This window comes from Lampetra planeri, chromosome 75 (assembly GCF_965212315.1).
Source record: "Lampetra planeri chromosome 75, kcLamPlan1.2.h2, whole genome shotgun sequence".
Lineage (NCBI taxonomy): Eukaryota > Metazoa > Chordata > Hyperoartia > Petromyzontiformes > Petromyzontidae > Lampetra > Lampetra planeri.
Window position 1 is genome coordinate 2,327,511 of NC_136180.1, and position 23,614 is coordinate 2,351,124.

At 47.6% G+C, this 23,614-nt stretch overlaps 1 protein-coding gene across 5 annotated transcripts in view; it reads right to left on the reverse strand.

Moving 5' to 3' along the window:
* Positions 1–23,614, reverse strand: part of LOC144737931 (uncharacterized) — a 52,728-nt gene that overhangs the window by 22,238 nt on the left and 6,876 nt on the right. For 3 of the 5 annotated variants that reach the window (XM_078620823.1, XM_078620827.1, XM_078620826.1), the window contains exons 2-5: positions 6,879–7,072; positions 4,744–4,837; positions 4,158–4,286; positions 3,011–3,124 (exon numbers count right to left, since the gene is read on the reverse strand). In XM_078620823.1, coding sequence (XP_078476949.1) covers positions 3,011–3,124; positions 4,158–4,286; positions 4,744–4,837; positions 6,879–7,049 — 508 coding nt within the window. In that variant the 5' untranslated portion in view covers positions 7,050–7,072. The remainder of the gene's footprint in view (positions 1–3,010; positions 3,125–4,157; positions 4,287–4,743; positions 4,838–6,878; positions 7,073–23,614) is intronic. The other 2 variants (XM_078620824.1, XM_078620825.1) reach the window with 2 other exon arrangements.

Below are 23,614 nucleotides of genomic sequence, written 5' to 3' on the forward strand. Positions count from 1 at the left end.
CCATTTCCTGGACCACATCAATTCCAGACACCCATCCATCAGATTCACCAAGGAAGTGGAGAAAGATGGCAAACTACCATTCTTGGATGTTCTGTTTGAGAGGAGACCTGATGGCTCCTTGGGACATTCTGTTTATAGGAAGGCCACCCACACAGATTCCTACTCGAAACCTGATTCCCACCACCACCCATCTCAAAATAATTCTCTCATCAAAACACTATACCACAGAGCTCATTGCATATCTGACCAACACCACCTGACCAGTGAATTAAAACACATACATCTGGTCCTCAAGATGAACGGATACTCTGACCGTACTATCCGCCAAGCTGTTTCTCCCACCATACAGAAACAACCACCTGAAACTCCGATCAAAACCATCAAGTTACCATACATAGCAGGCGTGACCAAAAAGATCTCCTAAATTCTAAACAAACGTAAGATCCAGGTCCGATTCAGTACAGTACATAAAATCGGTGATCTAATCCCATCTGTGAAAGATGTCATTCCTGACTTACAATACCCTGGAGTCTATAAACTGAGTTGAATCTGTGGTGATTGTTACATTGGGGAAACGAAACGTCACGTCTCCGATCGTGTCCGCGAGCACAAGTCAGATCTGAAACACATCAAAATTGAGTCTTTCGCTGTTGCCGATCATTGTTATAACGATGTGGGTTCTCATGATAGTCTTTTCCGAGACCAAGGTGCTCTGCAAACCTTCTGGCTACCATCAAAGGTTTGTGCATGAAGCTATCCAGATATACAAACATAGACATAACTTCAACCGTGATGATGGGTACAAATTGAGCAATCATTGGAAAGATGTTATTAACCATGTAAAAAAGATTGAACTCCTTGTCAAAGCCACCTCTTAGACACACTTAAGCTGTTATGCTTACGATTCGCAGTCCCCACCTGAAGAAGGATGTAATTAACCAAGTTTAAACTTTAGCTGCCGTGCATTTTACTGCTAAACAGCCAGTTTATATTAACTCTCAATCATATCCATATTGATTCTTATAATTGTACAGTCATATCCAGCCTGATACACCACCATCACTAAGAAAAAAAGTCTGATTTACAACAGTGTTTCATTCCCATTCGCCATTCAGCGTCCAGGCACCGTACATGCATTGTACAAGTACCGTACATGCATTGTACAAGCACCGTACATGCAGTATACAAGCACCGTACATGCATTGTACAAGCACCGTACTTGCATTGTACAAACACCGTACATGTATTGTACAAGCACCGTACATGCAGTGTACAAACACCGTACATGCAGTGTACACGCACCGTCCATGCATTGTACAAGCACCGTACTTGCAGTGCACAAACACCGTACATGCAGTGTACAAGCACCGTACTTGTAGTGTACAAACACCGTACTTGCAGTGTACAAACACCGTACTTGCAGTGTACAAGCACCATACTTGCAGTGTACACGCACCGTACATGCAGAGTACAAGCACAATACATGCAGTGTACAAGTGTAGAGGTGGTACGCGCAGGCGGGGAGGATCGTGAGACGGCGCGTAGTGGGTGGCTACATCACGGTCCGCAGGCAGGTGTCCACATCGCGGTCCACATAGGCCCCGCCCCCTGGCGCGGAGGGCTATGTAAGGCGATGCGCAGCAGCGCTCGAGGAGAAGTCAACCAGTGAAGACAGTAGACGGAGGAAGAGATAGGCCCTGAGACCCCTAGCCCCGCTGCCCTTGTAAGGGCTGGGACTCTGTGCGGCTCAGAGGCGAGACCTTGGGATTCACGGCCCGATGTCCTTGTAAGGGCCGGGCTGTGTAACCCAGAGGTCGAGACCCGTGCCTGGCAAGGCGGGTCCGATAGCTCCCCGTAGGGAGAGCGTAGCCGGAGGGCCTGAGAGCGTGGCCGAGTTAGTCACGCGTAGCGTAGGCTGTATCTCGGCTGTACCTGTTACTGTTGCATCAGTGATAATAAATAAGTGCTGCCCCGTCAACTCGTCTCCCGCCGTAATTGAGATATTACACAAATACCGTACATGCAGTGTACAAGCACCGTACTTGCAGTGTACAAGCACCGTACATGCAGTGTACAAGCACCGTACTTGCAGTGTACAAGCACCGTACATGCAGTGTACAGTACTGCACCGAGATGGTTATCTCTCCCCCCCCCCGACTCATTGGCTCCTCCCTGCCCAGCACCCTATATAAAAAAAACACGTGTCTTGAATAGCTTTTTTAGGTTTTTTCGGTAAAGTCACGTTGGTAAAACATTTAAAATTAAAATTAATAAAAGTAAAATAAAATAAAAATCACGACGTTTCGTAGGCAACACAAGCTTCCGTCTTCAGTGGAACCGTCACAGCCACGACAGCTGTATAATTTACTTGATAAAGCTGTATCATATACTTGATACAGCTGTCGTGGCTGTGACGGTTCCACCTGAAGACGGAAGCTTGTGTTGCCTCCCAAACGTCGTGATTTTTATTTTATTTTACTTTTTTAATTTTAATTTTTTACCTACGTGACTTTACCGAAAAAACCTAAGAATATGAATCCTTGCAGTCACGAAAGCTTCAAATCTAGAATTGAATAGCTTTCTTCACACGCTACAGTAATTTTACTGGAGCAGTTACACCTGATGACGGAGGCGGTTGTTGCTTCCGAAACGTCGTGATTTAATTTAGTTATTTTCATTAATTATTATATTTAATATTGTTACTTTTTTTTACCTACGTGACTTTACCGAAATGACCAAAGAGTATGAATCCTTGAAGTCACGAAAGCTTCAAATCTAAAACAATGAACCCTGTTTTGGATTTCACCTTTCAAGGCTAGAAATATAATTTTACAGTACCCTTGGTGATATTCACATTCAAACACGAGTTTGTATTTTGCCTTCATTCCTATGCAGCAAGAGTCTGCTATTTAAGTTACTAGGTTGTTGTTGCTTCGACTGTCAAGCTAACAAATGAACTTCTCTATTGATGGCAACTGATGGCACCGGCTCGAGCGGCTGGTTTGCTCACCTATGTGGTGTTCTTCATACAGACAAATCCCTGAGCCAGGGTCTCTCTTGAGTCCCTCCATGCACTGACACACGGTGTCCTGGGCCACGGAGCAGGCGTGAGCCACCTCCTCATCTGTAATGAGAAAGCATTGTACCAAGCCACCAACCCCTCCATTCAATCCAAAGTTACTTAAATAGTTTTGTTTTGCATCATCAGTCACTGAATGAGAGAAAAAAATGGTTGCCAGTTTGCCTCACATATAGAAATGTCTATAACAATAAGCATACCATTTAAGACTGGGAAACAAAAGGAACCACCGCAGTGTAAGGTTAGCACGCTGTACTTACAACCCATAGGTCACTGGTGCCATTCATAATTTAATCAATATAAAAACAAAACGCCTCTGTCCACCCAGCACAATGTCATGTATCGTGAAACATCAATCTATTCTCAAATTGACCATTCAACTTAAGCATTGTTTTCCCATAAAAAATACAAAATGTAAAAGAGTAAAACGGATAGGCTGGTGTCTCATGCTGCCACCCTTGGAGTTACAATTAAGAGGTGGAAGACCTCTTCCAAGGCGTCTGAGCAGTGTTGCAGAGTCGGTCAAATACCCTCTAGAGGGGATGTCGTGGGCTAGAACATAATAGTATGCTAACCTCTTACAAGGAATGTGGTATTTGTGGAAGAGTAGACCAAAAGTCCGGTTATTAATTGCGAAAATAACTACTGGAACCTTTGTCGGAACGCGGACGACTGTGATTTGACCAATTTGAGAGGTTATAATCATATTATCGTATATATTCCTGAAAAAAACATCCCCTGTTGAGGTTGTTTGGCCATACTTCACACATATCACGAGTTTTATGCATGGTTGACGCCAATTCAAACACTTTCCAGCCTGAAACTTGTTTAGCTTGTGTTATATGATGAGATCAGGCACATTCCCGATAGTGTCATTGGCAGGAAATTATTAATTACAACAGATCCTGGTCTGTTTGATATCCTATTTTGTTTTCTCACTGTACACTCCAAATATAACTTATCTGCCTTATTACAAGATGCTGATGGCACAATTGGAATATGATGCATACAAAGAGATGAATCTCAAAAACACACAATGCAGATATGGCAGTAACCTACTTGCTGTGCTGTCATTTACCTGCTCCGCAGCTGCTGCACTGTGCACACTTCTCCTCATGGTTGACTCTGTTCATGAAGCTGCCCTCAGGACATAGATCACACACCGCTCTCATTTTATCACCGATGCAGTCGATCACCTTGTACGTCCCTGGAGGACAAAGCAGTGTGAGCAGGCAAGAGATAAGACTTCACTTTGAAATGGGAGCTGGACTATACGTCCAACCAGGAACCCATTATTTGGCAGATAGAGACAACAAACTTTAAACACGGTCCTTTTAGGAACAATGCATCAACTCCAAGCAAATGGCTGTGTTTTTTCTTTATTACAAATTAAACCATAGCGGGGCCACTTGGAATAGCAACACCCATTGTATTTCCTTCCTGCATCTGTAGTGGGTCAACCTGGCCAGAAAACAGGCACCTGGGTACCATGCTGTTTGTTTCACACAGATGTAGGGGACGAGAAACGCTTCTCAACCTGTGGTCCGCAAAGCCGTGGGAAGTTGTCCAGGGAATTCTGCTGTTTTGAATGTTATCGTGACAATGGAATGGCTCAGGGGAGGGAAGTGTTATGAGCCTGGATGGCCATGTCCGTGTGGGATTACCTGCAGAGCACAACTCACAACAGATGCCTCCTTGTGATTTGTAGAATCCATCACCGCACTCCTTGGCAAGAGACAGCTTGTGCAGTAAAGAGATCTACAGAACGGATCCATACGGAGAAGTTGGGCAATCAGGGGGAGGAAATGAACAGCAATAAAACCCAGCTAAACGAAGAATAAATATGCACTGTCTGCTTCACTAACAGTGGTTATTGAAGATGCCCTGACATTCGCAACTTCAATTAGCTCGGTTGGCTACATACGGTGTAAAAAGAAGTTCAACCAACATACATAATTTGAAATGAGTCGGCCATTGTATGCCGTGTCACAGTCCAAATTTGCCAAATAAAAAAAAAATTGCTTGCAATTACTTATGTGGGGAATGCACCAATCATCGCCCCCGACTGATAAATTAATGCCCATTTGCAGGCATGGTGCTGAGTTACCTTGCCTATAATTTACACTCCTGTCGTGTTTTTATAATACTTGCAATTTCACACCTGCTCATATTACAGCTGGTGGAAGGGCCTCCACTACAGAGAGCTCCAGGGGGTATTTGTCGATTCTTCCATGCTGACCAAACGTCTTGGAAGAGGTCGGGAAACTCCCAATTCAACTCGTCACATCATATTATCCTATCAAGGATGTGTATATATTGCCTTATTAGTAACTTGAGACCTGACGATCAGACTTAACTGCGATTAACTCAATCTAGATTTGAAGCTTTCGTGACTGCAGGAATCCATACTTTTTGGTTCTTTCGGTAAAAAAAATTTTGCTGTGGTTTTCCCACCTGATGATGATTGCTTGTGTTGCAATCGAAATGTCGTGAATTATTTTTTGCTGAAGTGGGAGAGAGAATTGCCGTGGTAAGAGGTTATACAGGCAAGAAAGGGGGGAGGAGCAAGGGGCAAGAGAGAGGGAGGGGTGGCTACTATCAAAGGTTTGTTCATGAAGTCATCCAGATATGTAAACATAGACATAACTTCAACCGAGAAGATAGATACAAATTGAGCAATAATTGGAAGGATATTATTTACCAGGTAAAACCCTCACTGGTTTGTATTGGTTGTCGTCTATAATATCTGCCGGGTACTATTACTCCACGCAGCGCTCACCCTGCCCCGACCCCACACCCCAACCCCTCCCTCTCCCCCCTTGCTTCTCCCCCTTTCTTGCCTGTGTAGTGTTGCTCTGGGGACACTTTATAGGGGGCACGTCTTTATTATACACTCGCATCCTAACTACTAAAAATCAACTCCTCGTACAGTTTATCTTGAGCACTTCCTCCACTTGGTATATTATACACCTCCTATGTAGCGTGCTTACCCCGGCTACGCTCCAGGTCCTCCGGCTATAATATCCTATGGGAGGCTACTTGACGCGACCCAGCCAAGGTACAGGTCCAGCACTGACCTCACAGAGCTTCGGCCCTTAAAAGGATGGCGAAGCTAGGGGTTCAGAGTCCTATTCTAGCAGGTTTTCTTGTTTCAACTGGTCATCTTCAACGTCAACTGCCACGAACCTCTCCAGAGGTCCGCTTTATATACGCTTCTCAGCCGAGGGGCGGGGCTCTGTGGGATCGTAGAACACCCTGCAGCCCCTAAACGCTTTCGGGCTGTCTGCCGTTGCATGCAATTGCAGCCGCAGCCTTCAACCGTTGGGAGGGGCTGCGGAGGATAGTAGAATCCCTCACAGTCCCCAATTGCTTCTGGGCTGCTTGTAATTGCTTGCAAGTGCAGCCCATCTATGGGGCTACACCTGTATAACCTCTTACCACGGCAACTCTCTCTTCCACTTCAGCAAAAAAAAATATTCTGTTTTTCCCACCTGATGACGATTGCTTGTGTTGCAATCCAAATGTCGTGATTTAATTTATTTTATTTTATATTACGTGACTTTACCGAAAGAACCAAATAATATGGATCCAAGTATCTTGTTGTGAATCTTTTTGTCTGCGTGCAAATATATGGATCTCGATATAGTAATACAGATATCAATATAAGTCTTTGGTGACCGGGCTTGATGATCCGGTTTAACCGCAGTTGGCTGAAACCTGGATTCGAACCCAGGACCTCAGCGAACCATTAATCCTTTAACTGACAATTGACTGAGACAATGTGAGTGGTCGTCTTCACCATGAGCAGGAGTCTTACTCCCATCATGAGCCCCGCTGGGTTTCTCCGCGAGGTTCTGACACTCCTCTCTCCACGCCACAGACTTCCAAACTTCTCTGTCCCTTGTCCAGTTCTTGTCCAGCTCAAAATGTGAGTCCCGAAAGTGCGACCTCCATTAACTGGCCTCGACATTTTGTTGCGATCTTCGCAACGATCTGTTGAGATAAAACATCACTCTGGATTGTTATTCTGAATTATTTTTTATTTTCCTGAAGATGCTTAATTGTGATTTAAAATTATTGTTTTTCAGCATATGACCAATGTTCCAAAAGGGAACCGAGTGCTCCACCCCACATGTCAAAACGATTCCAACTGTGGCTGAATTTGTGCTTTGTACAGGAATAAGTTTCGATAAATAAAGACATTGGCACACGAAGGAAAAGCAAGATATTTTGATGCCTCGTTTGTACATATGTTGAACTTCTTTTTCACTATACACAGCCAACCGTGCTAATCAGAGGTGAGAATGTTGTGATAACCATATTGGCGGATACGATTATTGTTAAATATGATGGAAGGGACCATCATTTCTGAAGTTGCTATCTTGCTTTATACCATTGACTTCACTTTATATTATTATCAATTATATATTGTCATAGCCAAGACAGACTGCCATGTCCATTATATCGCAAGCTCCGAGGCACATATGCCATAACTCTTGCTGCACTGGGCACAAACTTCGACATCTTTTTCAATCCTCTAATAGTTGATCGCAAGTTATTGGAGGGATATTTTGACCGCTCGAGACTTCAAATAAATCTTTACAAATCCAAATACAAGCAATTTCCTCCTGAACAATCACACAGCAGATGCTACCACCCTTGATGTTCCCTTATGTGTAGCCCAGTGTGCTATGACCCAAGTCCAAGATATATAGGAATAATTATGGATAGACCTGAGATCTTCAAGGCTCCACCAAATCAACAATCGCCCTGCTAACAACACTTGCAGGAACAACCTGGGACGCCTCAGCTGATGTGCTGCGAACTGCTGCCCTCTCACTGATATACTCAGTGGCAGAGGCAATGACCTCTAGCCTGGTCCAGGTGCATGTACACGACATGGTGAGATGCATAACTAAGTAAAACAATGTACATCATAGCTGTAACTCTGAAACGGACACCAATCCCCTGAATTTTCTGTTTAGGCGAACATTCTGCCACCAAATATCTACATGCAAATTGCAAATGGTTTACACTTTTTCTTACCAATGACCACAAATTCAATGTTGAGTGATATTGTCTATTTTGAGTATCATAGCTCCTTGTAGATATACCTAAAGTCGGAAAAACATCAGATGATGGGACCATACAGCACTAGAATTGGATCGGGAAACAGAATTTGCATAATAAGAATCAGCAGAGCTGAGGATGGATAACCCTTGCTTGGGCAAGGAGTGACCCAGGAACATTTCTGAGACGAAAATTTATAGATGGGGTCTAGCATCAGCATCTCCAAAGGACAGAGCAGAACAGGATACGGAAGGGATGACCGATGGAAAAACACCATAAACCACTGCCCATCCGAGGGCAAATAAAGGGCAGACAAGAACGTCCCTTGCCGTTTCAAAGACTGTCTGAATTAACAAACCTTGGTGCCTATGTAATGTAGTAACTCGGCGGGAGACGACTTCACGGGTAGCACACTCTTTATTTTACCAAACTCGTTCACAGGTGACTAACACCCACTTAGTATCTCGGGTGACAAACACCCACTTAGCTACCCTGGCGACTAACGCCCACTGAGCTACTCGGGTGACCAACACCCACTTAGCTACTCGGCGACTAACGCCCACTGAGCTACTCGGGTGACAAACACCCACTTAGCTACTCTGGCGACTAACGCCCACTGAGCTACGCTGGACACTCCCTGCCCGGGGTGTCCGTCTTGACTGTGGGTCCCCAGCCCGACCCACGTGGGCGTCGGACCCCGGGTCCCACAGTCTCGCCTCCGAGCCACACAGGGCCCCGGTCCCTACAAGGACGGCGGGACTAGGGGTCTCGGGGCACTAGGTCTTCAACTCCGTCTTCGGTCTTCAACTGGATAACTCTCTCCTCGAGTGCTCTCGCGCGTCCCCCTTTATACCCCACCTGCGGACGTCGCTGCGAGCACCCATCCTATTCGACCAATCACTGGGCGCTGGCTACGATCCTGTTTTCCCACATCTCAGCGTGCCTCACCACCCACGCCGCGCCGCCCCGTCATCTGTCACTCCCGGCGCGCGCGTCCATACCACGCCCACAACGCGTGCCCAACCCCGCACCCCGTGCCGCCCCGTGATCCATCACTGTCACAGTCGGCGCACGTCAACACCACCACTACACCTAGAAAGTTGAAACGTTAAAAATGAGAACCACCGCACATGAAACATCGCAAACATTGTGGTACTACATACCAATCTAATAATAGGATGTATTGTTACATTTCAATACAGCGAAGAGTCAGGAGGTTTTGAATTTGACGAATTGCATGTTTTATTAACATCCACTTATCCATACATAATTGCCGTGAGGTCTGGGTTAAGCATATGAATTTGATAATGAATTATAGAAGTTCGTATTGGAGCATTAAATCGAAGGATCATTGAAAATATACGTTTGTAATAAAGCACTTCGACGACGATCTGTAGTTCGTGTCTTCTTTATTATTTATTTCTCGTCGGCTGGACAGCTCCGCGTTCCCTTCACATCGACACCGCTCCACTCTCGTTCCGCACGTTAGATGTTGTCGCTCCGCGCACGGCTCGCAAGGAAACAGCCTCCGGCCGGCCACGTGGTCGCTGGCGTGCTGGAGGAGCGAGGCGTGGTCTCGCCTCTAGACTCCACACACTGACCTCGAGCATCTTCTTGCTTCCCCTTATAACCCCTCACCTACGTCACCAAGCCCCGCCTATAGCCACGCCCCCTCACGAACCTTCTAGATGGCTACCCACAAGAACCCTTGAGCTCCGCCCTTGAACTTTGGCCCAATCAATCGCATCCATCTAATGGGCTAATGGCTGAAGCGGCGGAGCCTATCCCACCGAACGGTGACCGTCGGTGAACTATCGTATTACACTTTATACGAAACATGCCAATTTTTCACAACCAAAAAAATAATATTCAACCAAGGGTTATAACCAGAGCCAGGCCCGACCGCCTTTGTCTTCCCAGTGACGATATTTACATACTGCACCAAGTATTAATATTCATACTAAGTCGACCTATTTGGGGGGGGGGGGGTGGGGAGGTGGACCAGGACCAGTTCAGATAACTGCCACCTTGTTGATTGTGAATGAGAATTAAACTCAGAAGACCAGGCTCAATCGGAGAGGGGACAAACAAACACACGAACACCCAGATAGAAACGAAGGCCATTTCACAATGAAACAGACGTTCTAATGCACACATAAACAAACACCACATCTAGGGGCTAACTCGTATGAGAAGACAGACATCACATGGACAATGAAGTTGGTCTGTGTTCACAAAAGTCTAGGGATGACTTTCGGAAGGAGTATGATAGGGGTTAGGACATCAGGTGCCAGGATGTCTGCTGAGCCAAAACCAGGGATGAACTCAGGCTGACCCAATGGATGCACCACGTGTTCAAAGGAGGGAGGAGCTTTGGGCCTTAATGTGTCTTAGGAAACGAATTAACTAAGCTAAAATGTATTATATAAACAGCACACAAAATCATACAAACCAGTCCAGCAGAGGCAGACTCAGGATTTGCCCTCGTGGCTGGAAATATAGTTGAGTTCTTGATAATGCAGACTGAGTATCGTTGGAAGTTTTCTTTTATGTTTTCTTTATACTGGTAGGAACGAAGTGGACCAGACCACCAATAGATTATATCGTCCGTCCGTCCGTCTGTCCGTCCGTCCGCGTTTGTCCGTCCGTCCGTCCGCGTTTGTCCGTCCGTCCGTCCGTCCGCGTTTGTCCGTCCGTCCGTCCGTGTTTGTCCGTCCGTCCGTCCGTCCGCGTTTGTCCGTCCGTCCGTCCGTGTATCAACATCGCCCCCTACTGCAAACACTTGGCATGACCCTGTCCGACAAGATGGCCGCCCGCTCCCCCTGCGATGTGAATTAAACAAGATGGCCGTCGCTTCCGGCGCATCACGGCAAAACTTTAAACTTCGCTTCAAAATTACTTTACTGAAACGCAGCACGTTTATTTAAAAAATTACTTTACTGAAACGCAGCACGTTTTTATAACATAGAGACAAGAAACATGTATTAACACAGAGACGAGATACATTTAATCGCCTTATTTGTGCACGAAAAGCACGGCGCGAGGCCTAGTGCGGCAGGCTTCGCGAGGCCTAGTGCGGCAGGCTTATTAACACAGAGATGAAACGCAGCACGTTTATTTAAAAAAAAATACTTTACTGAAACGCAGCACGTTTTTATAACACAGAGACAAGAAACATTTATTAGCACAGAGACGAGATACATTTAATCGCCTTATTTGTGCACGAAAAGCACGGCGCGAGGCCTAGTGCGGCAGGCTTCGCGGGGCCTAGTGCGGGAGGTTTATTAACACAGAGATGAAACGCAGCACGTTTATTGTTGTTGTTGTGCATATTGGCAGTGGTGCCTGACTCGGCTGAATCTGCAGCCCGGCAGCGGCAGAGCAGAGGCAGCGAGAGGCCTCGTCGCTGCTGCTATTCACTCGCTTATAGTTCTACCGTGTTCACTACATCTCTGTCGTGTTCACTACATCTGCTGTGTTCACTACATCTCTGCCGTGTTCACTATCATCTCTACATCTCTGTCGTGTTCACTATCATCTCTACATCTCTGTCGTATTCACTACATCTCTGTCGTGTTCACTATCATCTCTACATCTCTGTCGTGTTCACTATATCTCTGTCGTGTTCACTATCATCTCTACATCTCTGTCGTGTTCACTACATCTCTGCCGTGTTCACCACATCTCTGCCGTGTTCACCACATCTCTGTCGTGTTCACCACATCTCTGCCGTGTTCACTACATCTGCTGTGTTCACTACATCTCTGCCGTGTTCACTATCATCTCTACATCTCTGTCGTGTTCACTATATCTCTGTCGTGTTCACTATCATCTCTACATCTCTGTCGTGTTCACCACATCTCTGCCGTGTTCACCACATCTCTGCCGTGTTCACCACATCTCTGCCGTGTTCACCACATCTCTGCCGTGTTCACCACATCTCTGCCGTGTTCACCACATCTCTGCCGTGTTCACCACATCTCTGTCGTGTTCACCACATCTCTGCCGTGTTCACTACATCTGCTGTGTTCACTACATCTCTGCCGTGTTCACTATCATCTCTACATCTCTGTCGTGTTCACTATATCTCTGTCGTGTTCACTATCATCTCTACATCTCTGTCGTGTTCACCACATCTCTGCCGTGTTCACCACATCTCTGCCGTGTTCACCACATCTCTGCCGTGTTCACCACATCTCTGCCGTGTTCACTACATCTGCTGTGTTCACTACATCTCTGCCGTGTTCACTATCATCTCTACATCTCTGTCGTGTTCACTATATCTCTGTCGTGTTCACTATCATCTCTACATCTCTGTCGTGTTCACCACATCTCTGCCGTGTTCACCACATCTCTGCCGTGTTCACCACATCTCTGCCGTGTTCACCACATCTCTGCCGTGTTCACCACATCTCTGCCGTGTTCACCACATCTCTGCCGTGTTCACCACATCTCTGTCGTGTTCACCACATCTCTGCCGTGTTCACTACATCTGCTGTGTTCACTACATCTCTGCCGTGTTCACTATCATCTCTACATCTCTGTCGTGTTCACTATATCTCTGTCGTGTTCACTATCATCTCTACATCTCTGTCGTGTTCACCACATCTCTGCCGTGTTCACCACATCTCTGCCGTGTTCACCACATCTCTGCCGTGTTCACCACATCTCTGCCGTGTTCACCACATCTCTGCCGTGTTCACCACATCTCTGTCGTGTTCACTACATCGTATTCACACGCAAGTATTTCTACTTGTGCTGCAATCTTTGATTATTTAGCTGCTGGCTGCATGTTTGGTGGCGATGCTACCGTTATAGCAGCACCAACTGCGGTTGGTTCTGGGTCCATGGAAACGACGCTTTTCACTGCGAGTTTGTAAAGGGTTCCAGCAGCAAATGCGGTCTCTGTTTCAGCAAGGATCTTTTCAACGTGGGCGTCCAGACAACCATTGGGGTCTTCAAAGTCGTGGTTGTTTTCGGTATCCATGTCGTGCGCGCGAATAAAAACTCGAAGTGCCAAACAAACACTGCTCAATGTAGTACTGTTATATGAATATGCCAAACGCCCGTTTATTCAACTCTATGTAGACGACATAAAATGCACCAAGGTGCCGTTTATTCCCTCTATTTTATTTCACCTTTATACTAGTAAATGCATTCGGGTTTCCCCATCTAAGGTCAATTAATCTCAGATGTGATCGTTTGGAAATGAAAGACTACGAGTCTTTAAATCTCACAGCGTTTCTTGTCAAAACAAACACTTTTAATTAACGTTACACTAGAATACAGTAATTTTTTCTTTAACTCCTCTATACCCGGTCGATATCCCTGTACCGGTACTAAGTATTATTCCTACCAGCCCACCCCGTAGGGTCCTGTTATTTCAAGGACTTCGTTAAATTGTACTAAGAGGTGTGATAAGTTCCATGGTTGAGGAAAATTGTTGATTCGTTGATTATGGCAAGAGATCTTATACAGTATTCCTCATGCTATTGTTCTGCGAAGGAAATCTATATATAAATACCGTACTTAGCTAGAAGTGTCAAGGAATTGTTGGCAAAACGCCCATGGTGACATAAAGCAACTTTCCCAAGTGGAGATTTGAGTTATACACCAATATCGAGTGTGGATGTCTCAGCTATAGACTGGAAAAGTTGTTTGTTGTTAAGTCAACCTCACAAAGTATGAGGTGTATAGAGGCCGGGAGTGGGAGCAGAGTCATGTGCAGGCTGCTGCATCGCGTGAGACCTCTGAGAGGGAGCCACAACAGGAGCTCGCGAACCAAGCGCTCCCAAAGGGCTGCTGCCAGGCAGAGTGCTGTGTCAGCGTGGCCGCAGCATGCTCCAGCTGCAGATCGAGCCTGGCGTGCAGACAACCTGAGCACTCAGAGCATCAGCTAACGGCTGACTGGCAGCGTGCTGACTCGAGAGCCGCGAGCGGACTTCAGCTGCGGACCGAGCATGATGCACAGACAACGCTGCGAACGACCAGCGAGCAGCATGACCACGAGTGCTCCAGCTGTGGATCAAGCCTGCCGTTCTAAACATCGTTGTGGGACTGGAGGTATTTCGGATTGCAGAAGACAGAAGATGGAACATTAACTTTACACTCACTCACCATTTTTAACTGTACCTTGCAGAGCTTGTGGGCCAATAAGAATATCAGCTTACATGTGTAATGGGCTCCGGAGACACTTGTCGAGGTAACTTTTTGATTACAATACAAAACTGAACAGTCCTGATACTCTGTTACAGCCTAGGGACACAGCCTAGGGACACAGCCTCCTCCTAGCATACCTGACTCTGGCTACGCTCTGGGGTCCTCCGGCTACAATTACCCTAGGGGAGGCTACCTGACCCGACCCAGCCAAGGTGCGGGTCTAGACTCTGGCTTCCTCGGAATTCGCCCTTACAAGGGCGTAGAGCCCGGAGTCCCAGAGTCCCACCACTGGCCCGCACAGTGTCCCGGCCCTTACAAGGACAAGCGGGACGAGGGGGTCCAGGGTCCTAAGCCGGCTGGTCTTGGGTCTTGAGCTGCGACTGGCCCTCTTGTTCATCCAGGGGTGGGGTTGTGTTGGCTCGTGCATCATCTATCTAAATTGTGAGAACTGTATCCTGTCGTGAAATGTGCATTCTGAGACCTGACATAATTACAGAAAATTGATAAAGCGAGAATCATTGCTATTAACAAGATTGATAAGACAACCAGCGAGCCAATAATTATAAGAAGAACTTGTGATAACTTTATGCATAATCGCTTCCTAATCATATGCATATGTAGTGACATAGAATTAGCTATGTAGCAGCTTCGCGCTGGCTGCTGGCGGGGAAGGGAATCTGCGGCTTACAGCAGCCCTGACGTCAGCAGGCCAGGTGATACACCAGAGGTGATATTTGGGGAAATGGTTACAGAAGGGCACGTGGGGGAAGTACAGGAACCCGCTCATAGGGCTGAACGATTTCGGGAAATATATCATTGCGATTTTTCTAACTGATATTGCGATTGCGATTTGATTTACGTAAAAAAAAATGTAAGTCAAGTTTCAGTTTAATATTTACTGTGTAATAGATTTAAAACATGTAATGGAGCATCACCACATGATCTTGTCCCTGGCATCTTTGGAGAGCTCTTTGGTCTTGGCCATGGTGGAGAGTTTGGAATCTGATTGATTGATTTCTTCTGTGAACAGGTGTCTTTTATACAGGTAAAAAGCTGAGATTAGGAGCACTCCCTTTAAGAGTGCGCTCCTAATCTCAGCTCGTTACCTGTATAAAAGACACCTGGGAGCCAGAAATCTTTCTGATTAAGAGGGGATCAAATACTTATTTCCCTCATTAAAATGCAAATCAATTTATAACATTTTTGACATGCGTTTTTCTGGATTTTTTTGTTGGTATTCTGACTCTCACTGTTCAAATAAACCTACCATTAAAATTATAGACTGATCATTTCTTTGTCAGTGGGCAAACGTACAAAATCAGCAGGGGATCAAATACTTTTTTCCCTCACTGTATATGTTGGTCATTAAATAGTTTTCTTTTTTATAATCGCAATACTTTTGCATGAACAACCCCCATTTTTACTAACACTTAAACACACATTTAATTGCATTTATATTTCATAACATTAACGTTACACAATTAACATGTTTAGCACATTTCCATAATTTTCACATTTTAATAGTTTGAATTATTTTATTTTTATTGTATTATTTTATTTATTACAATATATACAACATAATGGGATTGGCTCATCCGGGATCTCCTGCAGACAATTCATGCATGAAATCGTAAATTAACCACTGTTGTGTTAACCACAGTGTTTTAAACGGACTTTGTGGTACCTGATAGTAAATGTGTTTAACATACCCATACTTGGTCGGATTACCAGAGTAGTTCATGTCATCAGTAAGATACTTGAATTAAGATAATTTTCTTGATTCGATCTGACTTTACCCTGTGAGAGTAAACGCTTTTAAAATACGCACTCTGAGTCGCATTACCAGAGTAGCTTATGTCACACATGAGATGCTAAAATTAAGATGATACCCTTCAGTCGATTGACTGTACATTACAGTAAAAATTACTATGATAGCAGAATTCTGGTTCGGATAACCAGACGTATGGTTTTGGGTCTGAGGACCGGACCTTTCATGTTTTCAGGGAATCAGGGTAAGAGGAATATTCTGAATTCGTATTAAAAGTACGGGTTGGTCTGATGAAGAGCAGACGCGAGGGAAACCATGACCACCACAACACATGGCAGGGACGACTCGCGAGAGACATATACTAGAAAAGTATTCCCGGCATAACACATATGACAGTGACGACTCACAAGAGCGACGTCAATTATGCAAGTAATGGGACCAACACAAAACACAGAAAGCGTAAATTAAAAAGCACACGTATCTCAATAAGAGGTTTTTGGGTTATATTGCGTAAATATATAAATGTGTCGTTAAAACTCGCCACCACCCGACACAGCAAACTAGTAAGGGTTGTCACGTAAACAGAACGTGGCCAATTCTTCACTAGGACAGCACACCGGTGTGTTGGAGAGCAAAGCCACAACATTTACAAACTGAGTACGACGTTTCGCCAGTAATTACAACTAGCTTCATTAGGCGACAGCCAGATTGTGGAGATTTGAGGAGAAGTCTTACTGTTTCGTTCAAATATAGAGGTATGTTAACCAACCTTCTGCGCTCTTGCACAATGTGTGTGGGGGGGGAATTACTGAGGCAACGTACATTGTTCATGTGCATTATGCGATCCCTTTGAACTTGGCCTTCCTATCTATTGTGTTTATTAAAATAGCCCTACCAACGGTAATCCCTATAGAAGTACGCTGCCATTTGTAGGCATGCATTTAAATAATGTATGATTTTATGATTCGCTTCCACGCAACACGTATCTCACTTGATAGGCACAGGGAATATCTTAAGCACAAGACCCGCATCAGCATTAAGTCGCCTGACAAGCACAAGCCAAAGAGACAACACACAACCACCTCTAGACAAAGGCAATATGACAAACCGAGAATGCATACTGGACACAGGTCACGGGACAGACATGAATCACCAGAGGAATTTGTATCATGCTATCGGCATAACATACACAACATAAGTTATTTTTAAGAGTCGGAAACAGCTCGGGTGATAGCTCCTCTCACAATGACCAACCTTCACAAGACTCCATAAGTAGTACAACTCTTAAACTGATGGATAAAGCTCTCGTTAGAATTCCATATTTTGACCCACACAATAAGAGCCGTGACCTATACACCCATATCTCAACAGTATATGAGGCCAAAATCAGAGGTCTAAGGAAGTTATAAGTCGCTACCACATGCGATTATAAGTGATTTTAGACTCCTGAACCAAGCGGTGATTAAAAGGTTGGGGAATATTAAACTCTGTTTAAGGGGCTTAATGCTGCTAAGATGATGACTCAGTATGTAGATGAGGATCCACGAGATTACCTCTTGTGGTTCAAAAGAGCGTATTACTCAGGTGATGTTGCTCATTTCCATGAGGATGACATAGTGTTTAAGGTGATGTTTTTTCAATCCTTGAGTCCAGATATTACAGAAATTATGGGACTGCTATTGGACCCAGAGACAACCTCCTTATGCCACATTAAGAAAGAGGCTCATACGGCCTGGTTATATAGAAGCAAGAGCCATAATTCGGGCAGAATACACATGGCCACCAGAGATAATTAACTCTACCATCTTGAGGGAAGTGAAATTCTCAAAAGCAGTTACAGCACCCTAGAAGTGAGCCGTTGAATGCCTCAGGTGGCATCACAATACAGACAGAGAGAGACACCCATGAACTACTGACAGAATTACACACACAGCTAGGAAGGTAACAATCCTGCTAGGGGGTGGCACACACATCTAATGGGACCACAGGGCACACCACCAGGTGATTTGGGGAATAGCAGAGTGTGGGTAAGTCGGGGAATCATACCATGACCCCATTCCACAACCCACTCATGGACAAACACAATCTGGCCCTCCTCCATTGACACCCCCACCAGCTATAAGAGATGATCAACCATCAACCAGCGACAACAACAGGTTCGCTTACTCTAACAGGATGAAAGGGATACCCCCCGGAGGTAGAGGGAGCAACCATGTCAACAGTAAAAACCAATACGCCAACGCAATTCGTACCAGAATGGTATAAGGAAACAAGAGTTGGGGATGAATAAATCTTGCTCTACAGCGATCCAAAATTTGGCACATGCGCTTGTTGAATCATACAAATACATTGGGAATAATCTGCCATTGAAAACACTGCCAACTGCATTCACGACTGAAATGGAGAATGAGGACATTGACATACAACTCTTGTTTCAAAATGACAGCGCCCTTGGAAAACATCTGTAGGCTGCTAGTTGCAGGCAAACCAGGGGGATAACAATAATTGGCAAACCCGAGATGAATAGGGTACCAATTCAAAAACTGTGGTGGAAAACGCAAGCATCATCCCAGCAATTGACACAGCTAATGGACGTAAAAAAAACATGACTGCCTTGATGTGTGAACAAACAGTGTATGACGACAAACAGCAGTGGGTAAAACCGGATTGCCAGCAGGACGCAAAACACATGACCCACACCTCACACAACACACAAAGAACATGCTGAGCATGAGTCGAGAGGAACATACCACACCTGGTACACACACACACACAGCGCATAGTGAGCATAATTTGAGAGAAACATACCTAATCTGACACAGAGACAGTACAGTGAGATCAATTATGCATATCTAGTAGGCTAACTGAACGAGTGGCCCATTGTCGCTGGATTGGATGATTTTACTTTGGAAAGGGCGGATACATGCTCTAAGGGAAGTAGGCATCTGCCTTTTGATGGAAATTGGGTGCTGACATGTTTATGATGGATGTAGATGAGTGTGCTAAAATGGAGGAATTTAAGCTCCATGCCGGACCTGGAATTGTGTTGGGATCCAGTCCAATCAAAAGCACAAGGGGGGGGGGGGGACCTAACTGGGCCCAAAATCAAAACAATTTGCCGATTTTAGAACAAAAAGTCGTGGTGTGCACCGATTCCTGCTATGTGCGACACAACTTCACCCCACGCATTCCTGCATGGATAAGGGGACGTCCATAAATGACGTCACGCGATTTGGACGATTTTTGACCCCCCCCCCCCTCCGTCGTCACACGGCGTCACAAAAAGTCAGACCCCCCCTCAAGTATGACGTCACAAAGCTCTGCCCACCCCCCCCCAAAAAAAAAAACATGCTTCAAATCGCTTTAAACTATTGTCATTGTAGTGCATATTTAATGTGGCGCTACACTCTGATGTTGTAGGAGAAAACATTTATTTAAAAGTCTATTTAATTAAGTAAAACGTGTTGTCTATATTTAAAGATGCGCATTTTTACGTGACGTCACATTTCTCAACCCCACCCCCCCATCGTCACACATCGTCACAAATGTCTGATTCCCCCCCCCCCTAGGTGCGTGACGTCATTTATGGACGGCCCCTAAATACAAAACGAACAAGTAAACCATTGGCAGTTGATCAAAGCCATAAAGACGATGATTCAGGAAAATTGTGGGGAAAGGTCAAAGGTTACTTTAAGGTCCTTTGCCAACATAAATTGGGCATTGACCAGGCAAATGCCCTAAACAAACAATGAAGTCTGAGGGACAGCCAGTCTGATTCCAGAACCTGGGATGAACTCAGGCTGACCTAATGGATGTGTAGTGGTGGTGTTGACGTGCGCCGACTGTGACAGTGATGGATCACGGGGCGGCGCGGGGTGCGGGGTTGGGCACGCGTTGTGGGCGTGGTGTGGACGCGCGCGCCGGGAGTGACAGATGACGGGGCGGCGCGCGTGGGTGGTGAGGCACGCTGAGATGTGGGAAAACAGGATCGTAGCCAGCGCCCAATGATTGGTCGAATAAAATGGGTGCTCGCAGCGACGTCCGCAGGTGGGGTATAAAGGGGGACGCGCGAGAGCACTCGGGGAGAGTTACCCAGTTGAAGACCCGAAGACGGAGCTGAAGACCTAGTGCCCCGAGACCCCTAGTCCCGCCGTCCTTGTGGGGACCGGGGCCCTGTGTGGCTCGGAGGCGAGGCTGTGGGACCCGGGGTCCGACGCCCACGTGGGTCGGGCTGGGGACCCACAGTCCAGACGGATACCCCGGCAGGGAGTGTCCCGAGTAGCTCAGTGGCGTTAGTCGCCGAGTAGCTAAGTGGGTGTTGGTCACCCGAGTAGCTCAGTGGCGTTAGTCGCCGAGTAGCTAAGTGGGTGTTGGTCATCCGAGTAGCTCAGTGGGCGTTAGTCGCCGAGTAGCTAAGTGGGTGTTTGTCACCCGAGATACTAAGTGGGTGTTTGTCACCCGAGATACAAAGTAGGTGTTAGTCACCTGTGAACGAGTTTGGTAAAATAAAGAGTGTGTTACCCGTGAAGTCGTCTCCCGCCGAGTTACTACATTACAACTGGCGTCAGAAGTAAACCTGTCTTCAAGAAGTATGGACACGAGGAAGACTACCCGTACCCACGAGCGAGGTCGGGACGACGACGGCGTACCGGGGACACCAACCTCGGGAGGAGAGGACGAGGAGTTGCCGCCGATGCAGCACTTCGCGGTGATGGCCGACGCTCCGCTTGCCGCCGACACCAGCCTCCAAGACGCGCACTCCCGGTTGGCGGAGTTGCTACTCGCCGCCGCCGCTGTCTTGGCTGACATCTCCGTTCCGGCGAGCGGAAAAACGGCTGCGGGGTTGGTGGAGGAAGCGACGTTGGAGGAATCCCGCCAAAAGGCGCTTCGCGCCAAAAGTCTGGAAGTTGCCGCCGTTTTTGAGGGGCCGCCATCGATTGGCGGGAAACACGGACGCCACGTGGCCGGACACCTCCGCTCAGCGCAGCCCACGTCATCAGCGCGCGCCGGAGCTCTCCATTTTGCGCCTGACAACCGAGCCGACATTTTACACAACTACAGCGGAGCGCGGGAAAATCTCTCCGACGTCGACGACGATCGGGTCCTCCAGCAAAGATTGCCCGCGCTGTCGGCGTTCAAGGCGGATGGGGGCGACTGGGGAGCCTTCCAACGAAGGTTCCTCGCTCATCAGGAGATGTCGTGGTGGTCCGACACCACTGCCCTGCGTGCGTTGCCAGCAATGCTTGACGACGACGCGCTTGCAGCCTTCACATCTGCTGCAAGGTCGTCCCGCTCTACGCTCCAGGACGCACTACACCTGATGGCGAAGGTGTTCGGACCGCCCTCCACGTGTCGCCACCAGTTCTACGATCGGCGGAAGGTGGCTGGAGAAACGACGCTCGCCTATCGCACGGCACTGCTCGCCTTGGCGGACGCAGCTTTTCCCCGCATGGATAAGGAGGGGAAGGACGCCATGGTGACGGAGCAGCTGCTGGCGTTGGCCCACGAGTTGGGGGTCCCCATCAATGTGGCGGACGAGATGGATATCTGCTCCCTGGCGATCGCCACGAGCATTCACGCGTACGAGGTCCTCAAACGCAAGCCGGGGGTCGTCTGCAAATGGGCGGGGAACGCGGCACTGGCCGCCACGATCGCCGAACCTCAGCCAGCTGCGGATCAGGAGCAGGCCTTCGCTGCATCGCGTCCGGGGGAGTGGAGAACGGGAGGTCGTTCGCCCACACGTTCACCCCGCAAGCTGGTGCAACCGAAACCTACGACGTCCGTCGTCTGCTACAACTGCGGCCTTCGGGGTCACGTCGCAGCCGGGTGCCGGGCCCCGCGTCAGCGCGCAACAGGACCACGTCGGGACGACGACCAGGCCCACAAGTCATCCCAACAAAACCCGGCAAGTCGCGGCACCTCACACGTTCGGTCCACGAACACGGCACATTCGGGTCGCCGCTTGGCGGTGGGGGGTTCGCGGCTGGGTGCCGGGGGTTCACTTCGGCGAGGGGGGTCCGTACACGGCCCGCAAGCAGTCGAGTGGTCCGAATTGGCCCACAGGATCGTGGCTGCGTCGGCCGGGTCGTCCGTGGTAACGGGGTTTATTGACGGGGTAGAGGTCCGGGTGCTTGTGGACACGGGTGCGTCGGCCACCATCATCTCGGACCTTATTTATAACATTCTTCCCTTCCAAAGTATACCCCTTCTGCCAGTAGACGTGCCATTTTATGCGGCGAATGGGGGTTCCCTGGGGATCATCGGCCAGATTCGGGCGACTATTTGCATTGGTGACATCAAATTGGCGGGCCCTATTTTTGTATCATCATCGCTGGCCGTTCCCTGTTTGCTAGGTACGGACTTTTTGGCCAAAATGCCCATCAAAATTCTTATAGATCAGGCCTGCATTGAGCTTCCGTCAGGTCGGCGCGTTGCGTTCTTGACGAGCCCTACCAAAATGCGCACGGTTTGTGCGACGGTGCAGGCGCTGGCAACTCACACTGTACGGGTGCCCCCGGGATCGCAAATGTTAGTACCCCTTCGGTTGAGGAAGCCACTCGAGGTGGGTGCGGAGGCACAGGGGGTGCTGTTGGGGCCGTCTAACAGGGCCAGAAGGGGCCTCGACTTAGCGGTTGCTCAAACCATGGTGAGAGGGGACAGTGAGCCGTTCGTAATGGTCCTGAATACGGGGTCGCGGCCGGCCGTAATTGCGCAGGGAACGGTGCTGGCTCACGCCGCGCCGCTACCCGTTGAGGAACGGCTCGTGGCTCAAGCAGATTTCACTGTCAAGTCGCGTCCTCCAAGTGATGAGGGGACTGAGTGGTTGGACTCGTTGTGTGCCGGTTCTGCTAACTTGTCCAAGGTGCAATTGGGAGCATTGAGGGGTTTGCTACTCGAGTTTGCTGACGTGTTCAGCAAACATAAGTACGATATCGGCTGCACTGACCTGTTGCGCCACCACATAGCTACAGGGGACGCGGCCCCTATTCGTCAGAATCCCTTCCGGCTCAGCCCAGCCGAGAAGGAGCATGTGCAATCGGCGGTTAATGATATGTTGGCGGCCGATATCATTTCGCCCTCTTCTAGTCCGTGGGGTGCTCCTATTGTCCTAGTAAAAAAACAGGACGGGTCCTTGCGGTTTTGTGTCGATTTCCGCCGCTTAAACAAAATCTCGAATGCGGATGCGTATCCGCTCCCCAGGATGGATGAGTCGCTGGATGCCTTGGCGGGAGCACAGTTTTTTTCCACACTCGATCTGCTTTCCGGATTTTGGCAATTGCCACTCGATAACGAGTCTAAACCTAAAACCGCTTTCCGGACACCTGGTGGCCTATTTGAATTCAACCGTTTGCCCATGGGCTTACATTCCGCTCCCGCCACGTTCCAGAGACTCATGGAATTGGTTTTGTCGGGCCTCCAATGGGATACCTGTTTGATTTATCTCGACGATATCATCGTCTTTAGTCGGACTTTTGAGGAGCACCTCCAGCGACTGAGAGCGGTGTTCCTCAGGATGCGTTCCGCTAAGCTAAAATTTA